We start from the raw sequence: 10,528 nt of genomic DNA on the forward strand, positions 1-10,528 counted from the left end.
TGCAAAGCAAACAGGCGGCGCTTGGCACGCGGTCGTGCTTGTCTGCCTTTGTTTGCTGCTGCCGCTGTCGTCGTTCGCATAGAAGCGCTTTTGTCTCCAGAGACTCTCAAAACGATGCCAAATGGGTGCAGTTTGCCCTCTGACTAAAATGCCGTTATCGACGTTGTCCCAATTACCTTTCATATAGGCAAGATGAGCATGTGGAAAATGTATGAAGGAGTATATTTTTAGAGTGCAGGTGTGTGGTAGGTTTGACTGCAGAACCGCGGGCTCGTTAATTTAATGTTACCATTTGTATGAGGTAACGTTAACGTTGGGACACGAACGCTATCTATAAGTTACAGTCGATTCTGTTTAAACCAGTTTCTGTCAAATTTTCATGGTATTTTGGCGATCTGAGGTGCTTCGCCGAATCCGGATGAATGCATCGCATTCGAGGCGGTTCAGGTTTGCAGTACACTCTTGACACGTTTGCTCAGGATGTGGTGAGAAACATGTGGTTAGCCGAGTTGCCTAGCAAACGTTTGTCGGTTTGCTCAAAGCGCGCTAAAGTCGAATGACGTTTTAGAAGCGCCCATGTTCCTTACTTTTTTGAGGCAAGTTTGTATTTCATCGCTGAAGTAGTTTTGGCTGAAAGCATGGGCGTGCATTATGTCACATGTCGATTGTATGAGCAGTGTCAAATTATGTTCCAAATAAGCATGGATTAAAACGCGCTATGAAATGAATATGATCGCTTTGAGGATTAATTTGGCTGTCAACAACACAACAATAATCAGGAGCGATGGGCGGTGGTTATTTGTTGAAATCAAATTCACCAAATGGGGTCAGTATTGAGCTCGCTGTGTAATTTATGCTCTGTACAGCTTGCGTTTTCGCCTTGTGACTCAGTTCACCACTAAACGGCGATAATGGACATTTTTGTTATTTCTTAGATTTTTGTAAGTTGATGGTTCTGAGACTATTTGAGAAATTGATTTCTGTTTTGATTTATAGATACCTGTGAACTAGTCCACCGCTAATATGGCCTCTTCTGGTGGTAGGTGTAAAACACACACACAAAAATTATACAAAGATTATTATAATTCATTATTAAAAGAAATAACTGTATATTTTGTTGGCCATTAGATATTCTGGTGAAGGAACTAGACAAGCGTGCCTCTGGGCAGGCTTTTGAAGTAATCCTCGGAACTCCCGATGCCAAGGGCGAGTTCCCCCTTTCTCCCCCCAAGAAGAAGGACCTCTCCCTGGAGGAAATCCAGAGGAAACTAGAGGCTGCTGAGGAGAGACGCAAGGTGAGCCGCTCAACTGGATTAATCCCTTCCAGCATGACATAAATAATAATAATAATTAATTTGATTTTTAACACACTTCATTCAAAAGAATCTCAGAGGATGCACGGATGTCCATTGATCCTAGTAATTCCAACATTTGTACCACAAACTCTATTTCAGTTAATTTTAACGTAGAAAGCTGTATTTTACGTTTATCAACTGAAGGCTCTCTTCTTGATGGACTGATTTCAACCCTTCCCTAGCACTGCACCTGACTAAATGGTATCGTCTCTGGTCACTGCTTCATCTGTACTTGCATCTGAGTGGCCTTCAGAACTGAACTGATTTAACACGTGTCTGTCTGTCTGCCTTTTTAGTCACATGAAGCTGAGGTTCTCAAGCACTTAGCTGAGAAGCGAGAGCACGAACAGGAAGTGCTTCGGAAAGCTCAGGAGGAGAACAACAACTTCAGCAAGATGGCTGAGGAAAAGCTCAACCAGAAGATGGAGGCAAACAAAGAAAACAGAGAGGCACTTCTGGCAGCCATGAATGAGAAATTCAAGGAGAAGGTACTTCAGCTTGGCCCTTCGTTCCTTTTGTGAAGCCTGGAGGAGTGTGTTATGGCTCCACTAGTGTGTGTGAAATGAAACTGTTTCTAAGTGCTCTTTGCTCTTTTTTTCCCCTCTTAAGGACAAGAAAATCGAAGACGTCCGTAAGAACAAGGAAACGCCCAAAGATGGTGAACCTGAGGCGTCTGGAGAGAACTGAACTTTACAATCAAAGGGGGGAGGGGTGGGTGGGGGTTGCAGGGAGGGAGGGATACTTAAGGTTTTTTTACACATCCAAAGATTTATTTTTCCTTTTGTGTTTGACGGCCAGTATTTTTGTTCACTGCCCACCTTTTTGAGGAAAAAAGAGAAAAGTTTAACTCCAGTGCATTTTTCTGCCAGATTTAACCGCAATGCTTGTCACCGCAGTGACTGGCGTCTCGGCGACCCTTGCTGCTCCTGCAGCAGAGGACCCCTTGACGTTGGCTCTGGGTGGGTTCCCCTGAAGGCTTGCTGTTGATGGCCAGCATCCGCACCGACTGGGTGCGTTTGACCTGGCGCGGGGGCTGGCCGGGACCCGCCTCTGAGGCGTATCCTGCTGATTTAGTTTAAGTGAAATACGTTGCTGTGGTTTTTTTTTTACATGTCGAATCTTTTTTCTCGCTTGTTGAGTCTCTTGTCCATTTCTGTGGATGTGTTCCCGAGTGTCTGCCAACTCCGGTTCAGATGTGGGCCTGCTCTGGCCCGGTCCTGCAGGACCGGTATCAGATTGGGGCTAGATCCAATCCGGAGGCAGCTTACTTCCTAGATTTCTTCATGCAGCTTTTGATCTTTGCTAATAACAGCAGTGTTCTTACCTTTTTTTTCCCCTTTTAAACAAAAAGCATGTCTCTGTGCATAGAACCTTAACATGTATCTATTGCATATTGCAAGTGTGGAAATGTGTTCCTGTGAAGTTTAGCACTTAAACAGAAAAAAAGTAGCACACAGTTTATCTATGTGGACGGGGTTTGTGTCTCTTTATCTTCCTCCCTTCCTTCTGTATATTGCTGATCTTCAGCTAGGTTGCGCTTTCCAGAATTTGCTAGTCTTGCTGCAAGAAAAAAGTTCCGCCCCAGATTGCAGCAGGCCCTGGGCCAGGTGTGTCCCTGTGTCACCTGCTCTCTGGGTGGTGTGTGTGTGTTTCGTTCTAATGTATGCCTCCCCCTGTGCTGCTGGCATCTTTGCTTTCATGCAGCTGACTGCGCACCGGGAGAAGGGTGTCTATCTCAAAGCACATGACTGTTCTCCACCAAGCCAGAGGAGTGGACGCCATCTTGGAATGGGATGGGAGAAAGATTGTCTGGAAACATGAAACACAAAAGAGCAATACACTTCTGGCATCTTGATGGGAAAAACTTGTTGACTTAAAACTGTTGTACTAAAAAAAAAACAATAAAAGTTCAAGAAAATGCTACATTTGTGGTCGTCCTTTGTTTTCGAAACGGGGGGGGGGGCAAAAGTGATTTTCTATTGAATGTTTAGGACCAAGTCCAAGTATTAATCTGGAAGATTGTCTTGATACTTTGCTGGTGAGCTTTTGTGCTGTGCAAACTAGCACCATTTTTGAACAAAGTTGTAGGTTGCATGGTAATAATCTATTGAAGTTTTATACAGGGACTATACATGTCCCCAATCTATAACACTGTCGGACCTTGTAAAACACCAAGCTTAAGTGAAAGTAAAACCTCTGAAACAGAAATGTATGTAAGTTTCCTTTGTCACATTTTACAATGTTTAGCTTGTGTGCAAATTAACCATCACATGACCTCGCTGTGGTTTATGATTAAGCCAGAAAAGCCGCCACCTTCATCTGTGGCTTCTATGCATTTACATGTTCCAGCCAGGAAGCCATTATTTTGGCCTGTGTGTGGAAAGTTATGCTTTAACAGATAAGTGAAGAATATGGGCTTACCAGCAGAATAGTGCTGTAGATGTCAGTTGCCTGCTGCCTGCTGCTTACTTCCAGTCATGCTGTAGTCTGGTCTGCCACCTGGTGGCCATTTTTGGGCGCAAAACGACCATATTTTAAAAATGTTTAATATCTAATTTGGAATTGGTCACGATGTGCCATAATGTTATAATCTGGACAGGTGTTGTCCTTTTTTCAATTTAGACTGTGAAAATGAGCCAGAGTGACAGTTCTATCATTGTGAAATGCCCTTAAATACACAGAAGGAGCTGACTGTCTCCCCACTTTGGTCATAAGAGTCATGGGGAGAACAGTAGGCCTCTAATCTACACCTTAGACGCACTTATCCGCAACGTATAGTATTGTACTGATATGTTTTTCTTTTTATTGACATGTAGGCACCCTTGGTATCAAATCCATGACTTTGCAGTTGTTATCGCCTCACTTAACCTGTTGAGGTTTAGGGACACAAACAATAGTCTTCCATGATAACGTGAGAAATACATGGTACTGTTTAACTTGTTAGGTTTCCTGATCTATCTATGACAACATGTTTCGTTTCATTTGAAGTCTTCAAACAGCCTCTGTGAGCTATCTATACATACATACATACATACATACATACATACATTAATACATACATACATACATGCATACATACATACATGCATACATGCATACATACATACATACATACATACATACATACATGCATACATGCATACATATATATAATAATAATAATTCATTTTATTTTTAACGCACTTTTCATTCCAAAGAATCTTAGAGTGCCTACATGTTAGAAATTAACTATAATAAAAAAAAATGTAACACAAGGCCAGAAATGCCTTCCTGAATAAAAAAGTTTTAAGTCCAGTTTTAAAGGAGTTTAGCGTATGCGTTGCCCTTAGGTGGTCAGGGAGGCTGTTCCCTCGATATATGCATGAGATGGGGCATGGACATTTCAGAATATCAAAGATTGATGGAAACGACAAGGTAACTGTTACCTTTCATGCATTCTCTGATACCATCTATCAATAGATTTAGCCTGTAGTGCATCATACTTCGTTTGGTTGTATCTTCATAATCTCAAGACTACAAGCTATTTTTGAAACTGCTGCTGGTGGTTACTTACTATAGAACATAGCATGTAAATACTTGCTAGATTGTAAACCATAATTTTAATGTCACTTCCTCACTGTTTAGACTCGGCTTACGTACATTTATCTAAAGCTATGTACAGTACTGATTCACATTTGGATCGATCTGCGCTTCCAGGGTACCGAGCCCATGACCTTTGGCTTGGAGTGACCACCTTGTGCTATCAGTCGCTCTACCAGTAGAACTACAGATGTAGCATAACCTAAAAGAAATCTTCATCTGTAACGTGCCTCGGCTCCCAGGCATGAAACATAAATGGGAGGCCACGCAGAATTTATGATATAATAATAATAAGTTATTTATTAAGGGTTACAAGCATATATTTATCTATAAATTATAGGTAAACGTGTGGTAAATGCCAGTGTTGTGAAGAGAAACAAAAGATGTTGTGTTAAGTCAGTTAAATGGTAATACAAAACAAACTACGACATTAATACAAAACCAACGACAATCCCAAATCCAATCACTATCCAAATCCAACGATTACCAAAAGCCAACAACCCATCCTCAGCTCTCTCAACCAATCCAACGCTCTCCTGACTGGTATCTGATCAGGGCTTTTTAAGCCCATCCAATCATGGGGAACACCTGTTCCCAATCACCTGTTTACAATCACCTGCTTGAGAGATAGAGACAAAACCGGCATGCAAATATCATGGGGCGGGGCCTTGACCCGCCAGAGTCGTAACACATCCAATAAATCCATACATAGGTCACAGAGAGCTCTGATTTTGAACAGAGCACACCATGTACAATTATTAAACCATTATCTGTCATTGGTAACAATGGAATTCAAATATGTGTTGATGCATATTGCTGGCTCATATTGCACCCGGCCCCTTTTTACTTTACGTCATATGCTCTCCTGCACGACCTGCATTGAGTTTCCCTCACATGAGTTGAGATCTGTCAGGTCGGGGGCGGTGAGAGGGCGAGGAGGCTGTCGTTACTCAGTATTACTCTGAGCACTTATCTGTCCCCCAGATCAGGGAGAGAGAGAGAGAGAGAGAGATATAATACAGTATAGAGAGCAGTGGCGGTTTTAGGCACGGGCGACCCGGGCAGCCGCCCGGGGCGGCACTTTTTCATGACACGTGAGGGGCGGAACGAGCACTTAAAAAAAATATAATAATAATCTGGGCCGCGAAGCGCTTTTCTATTTCTGCGTGAGGAATTGGCAAATTGGCGCCCCCTGCAGCTGCAGGCGCACCTGCTCGCTAAGAAGGTGCAGCGCAATCCTGGGTGAAAGGGGGAAAGAGAGAGGGGGCGGCGGGCAGTTCAGCTCTGGGTCTCCCAATAAACATTATAATTATAATTACCCTATACTTTGTGTTTTTCCGAATTGTGTGAAATGGCTTATAAAAATAGGTAATACAGAACGATTATGTGGTCACCAAGGGCAAGGTCAATTGGTGGAAGGAGACCACTAACTGCATCAATGTATCCAACTGCCCTTATCAAAAAGTCCTATTGGATTTAGTTTTTTTCCATTACAATCCTATTGGATAGTGGAAATCCTGCAGGATTTATTGTTATACCAACAGGATTCCAATAGAGTGTGTGTTGCGATTGTTAAAATCCAATAGGATTCTAAAGGGCTGGAGTGTGGTTCTATGGGATTTTTACTTTCATCATAACCTTCCAATAGGATTTTTTTTTAATGGGGTAGGGGGTTTGGCTTATAATTTCCAAAAGGATTTTTAGCGTCTGTTTAGGGCTGGAGGGTGGTTCAATGGGATTTTGACGTTTGATACTGTTATCGGCCCCTCTGAGCCACTGAACTCAGAGTGCTCACCTGCGCGAGGAACACTCGGAAAGTATTCGAAGAAGCTCTACGTTCGATGTACTGTGTCAAAAAAGGTCAGTTAAAGAAGTGTCGTTGGGAATAAGAAGACACACAATGACCGTAAGTAGGCCACAATTGTTTATGCCTAATAGTTTAATAATAATGGATTAAAGCTGTTCTTAAGCCCCAGCAGTATGCCTTGTTACATAAAGTAAGAACTATCAATTTAAACGATATTGGTTAGCATGGCGCCACTTAGAGCTAGCACTAGCGACAACAGTTAATGTAAGAGTTAGCCAGCTAGCGCAACTGGTTTCACAATATCCCGTTTGCGGGAGTGATCGTTATTAACTGACTATTTACCCGAGTTAAATGACCGGCACAAACTTGACGTTAGGTCCTGTATATACTTTATAGCTTCCAGTAACGTACAGCACTGCAGCTTTGTTTGCAATGTCAGTTTAATGTTAAACTCACGCTATGTTGCCTAGCAGTTTCATAACCGTACTCGCGACAATGTTAACATGGAGTCAACTCTTCGGACGCACGAATAAATATTTTCACCTGAAGCAAATGTTGTGTACTATTGTTTGTGTCACATGGATACAGTCTTTCCTAACATACAGTGTATGTGGTTCTGTCCTCCTCTCCTCTCCACAGGCTGGTCTGATAAAGTCCTCTGCTGATTCAGTAAGTGAACTCCAATGATTCTCAGAGAGCTGTATGTGTACTATTGTTTGTGTCACATGGATACAGTCTTTCCTAACATACAGTGTATTTTGATTCTGTCCTCCTCTCCTCTCCTCTCCTCTCCACTCCACAGGCTTGTCTGAAAAAGTCTAACCAACACCAGCAGCGCCACCAACACCAGCAGCACCACCAACACCAGCAGCACCACCAACACCAGTGCCATCAGCACCAGTAGCACCACCAACACCAGGGCCATCAGCACCACAGGTTCACATTGGACCTTCAACGGCGAGAACGCAACTGCAATACGCAAACGTCAAGTGGAAAGACCAGAAAAAGGCCACCAAGGACCTTCTGCTGGCGTTTTTTGGCCGGAGTGTGCTGGCCAGTCACTCCTACACGGGAAGGCAATCTAATGCGTTCCTGGGAAAAGTGGGATAGCCCCAGCTCAACCCAGCACACATCAGCGATATTATAAGTGAGTAAAACCCTTTCTCCATCCCTTACAATGTATGATTGATATATTGTCTTAAGTACCTCTTTAACATGGGTGCCAGTACATGTAGAGGGCACTGAAAGGCTCAATCATGGTTATATCTTATTTACCCAAATTTATGTTGATTACTGAGTCAATTCTGGCAATGGCAAACATCTCCTTGGAGGATGCCAAATCTGACCAGCAAACTAATCAAAACGGCTACAAACATAGTTACAATACTAACTAACGTATTCTTACACTTCCCTGCTGTTTTTGTTTCCACAGATTACATCACAAAACGATTTGGCACCGACCAGGGGGAGGTAAAGAGGGCCATCTCCCAAAAATGCGCAGATGAGGAGAAGATGGAGAAAAGGCGGACACATTGACTGACGCGCACGCGCACACACACACACACACACACACACACACACACACACACACACACACACACACACACACACACACACACACACACACACACACACACACACACACACACACACACACACACACACACACTGATTAATTGTAATTTACTATTTGTTTTGAACATGTTATTTATTTAATTTTTTATATCTAATAAATGTCATTACTTCAAGTCACTGTTATTGGGAACTGATTTATTTAAATGCAGTAATTTTACATAATCCTACAGGATTTAATTTAGTAACATCCTATAGGATTTAAAATCCTGTAAACGTAAAACCGGTAGGAATGAAATCTGTGGGATTCCATCCTACAAAAAATCCTACAGGATTTCTATTAGATTTTCGAACTGAAATCCTATAAGAATTTCGTAATCCTACTGGATTTAATTTAGTAACATCCTACAGGATTTCTATCATATTTTGGAACCGAAATCCTATAGGAATTCAAATCCTGTAGGATTTTTTTTATGGGATTCCGGTTCCAAAATATGATAGAAATCCTACAGGATTTCCTCTATTGGAATCCAAAAGGACTTTTTGATAAGGGTGGTAATAGTGAGCAGAGTATAGATAGATAGATAGTTAGATAGATAGTTTATTCATCCCGAGGGAAATGAAATACATCTTTAACAGAGTAGTCTATTACATTATCGATAAAGCTATTGAAGGATGCTCGAGTGGACAAGGTAAAAATGTGTTTTATTTTATCAAGTGTAGCTTAACCAATATTCCTATTACTGTAAGGCAACCAGCTAATGTTGAGCACCAACTGACTTGTTTGCTAGCTAGCGTTAGCTAGCTGATTTGACGATAGGGTATGCACATGTTGATTCATCTGACACTAGGCTAAAGTGTTAGCGAAATCCCGCTAGCCACAACTAACATAATGTAACAGCATACAGAGTACTAGTATAATCTTAATAATAAGCAGGTCGATAGCTAGCTGGTTAGACCACAGATTTCCTTTTGACACCACTAGACTAGCAAGCGTTAGCGAAATCCCATTAGCCACTATTAGCAAACTCAACTAACTATAATGCATGTTGAGTGCTTGCACAACATAACTTGCAAAGAGCTGGTGTTAGCTAACATTAATGCACATGATGTGTGCATTGATTATCTAAAGTGTGTTATTTAAATGCTCTATTGAAAGAGTTGTGCAATTGAAAAGCATACAGAGTACTAGTATAATCTTAATAATTAACAGGTCGATAGCTAGCTGGTTAGACCATAGATTTCCTTTTGACACCACTAGACTAGCAAGCGTTGCACTTGCACAACATAATTTGCAGATGGCTGGTTAGCTAACATTAATGTAAATTTGTGTGCAATGATTCTCTTAAGTGTGTTCTATTGAAGGATTTGTGTAATTGATACATTTCTTTTTTTCTTTCACTTATATTGTTATAATTGGAAAAAGTAAGATTTTTTTTTCGGGGGGGGGGGGCGCTCGGAGGGGATATCGCCCGGGGCGTAATTCCATGCAGAACCGCCACTGATAGAGAGAGAGTGAGAGGGCGAGGGGACAGCTGTTACTCAGTATTACTCTGAGCACTTATCTGTCCCCCAGATCAGGGAGATATATATATATATATATATATATATATATATAGAGAGAGAGAGAGAGAGAGTGAGAGGGCGAGGGGGCAGCTGTTACTCTGTATTACTCTGAGCACTAATCTGTCCCCCAGATCAGAGAGAGAGAGAGAGAGAGAGAGAGAGAGAGAGGGCGAGGGCGAGGGCGAGGGCGAGGGGCTGCTGTTACTCAGTATTACTCTGAGCACTAATCTGTACCCCATATCAAGAGCGGCCCACGAGAGGGAGGGGATGGGGTTCCAGCAGAGCCGTTACGGCACTGGCACGGCACATAACACTGGGGAACTATACTGCCCTGGCCAATATAACAGAAGACATTCAGATATGAACGACAGTGTTGCATAAAGAAAACATGCAACATTTAGAAATATTCTGAGTAATACAATTGTACATAGCATACACTCTTTTAACAAACGCAATTAGTTTCACTTCATAATGTGAGCCAGTACGGTTTCAACCTTTTTTATTGATCCGTTGCAATAAATAGTCAACATAGTCAGTGTGTTCATGTGACAGGGTCTTTTACTTCACCTAAAAATGATCTGCTGTGTCCTCTAACTAAGCAGAACTATATTTGATCACTTTCACTATAATGGAGAAATTCATTTGATCA

At 42.0% G+C, this 10,528-nt stretch overlaps 1 protein-coding gene across 1 annotated transcript; it reads left to right on the plus strand.

Moving 5' to 3' along the window:
• The first annotated feature begins 1,016 nt into the window (after nucleotides 1-1,016).
• Nucleotides 1,017-2,049, plus strand: LOC308381499 (stathmin-like). Its single transcript, XM_080859085.1, has 4 exons — nucleotides 1,017-1,039; nucleotides 1,129-1,295; nucleotides 1,652-1,843; nucleotides 1,965-2,049. The coding sequence occupies exons 1-4, from the start codon at nucleotides 1,024-1,026 to the stop codon at nucleotides 2,040-2,042; spliced, it is 453 nt and encodes a 150-aa protein (XP_080715211.1). The 5' UTR covers nucleotides 1,017-1,023; the 3' UTR covers nucleotides 2,043-2,049.
• The last annotated feature ends 8,479 nt before the right edge of the window (nucleotides 2,050-10,528 follow it).

Source organism: Sprattus sprattus (genome assembly GCF_963457725.1).
Source record: "Sprattus sprattus genome assembly, chromosome: 20".
NCBI lineage: Eukaryota > Metazoa > Chordata > Actinopteri > Clupeiformes > Clupeidae > Sprattus > Sprattus sprattus.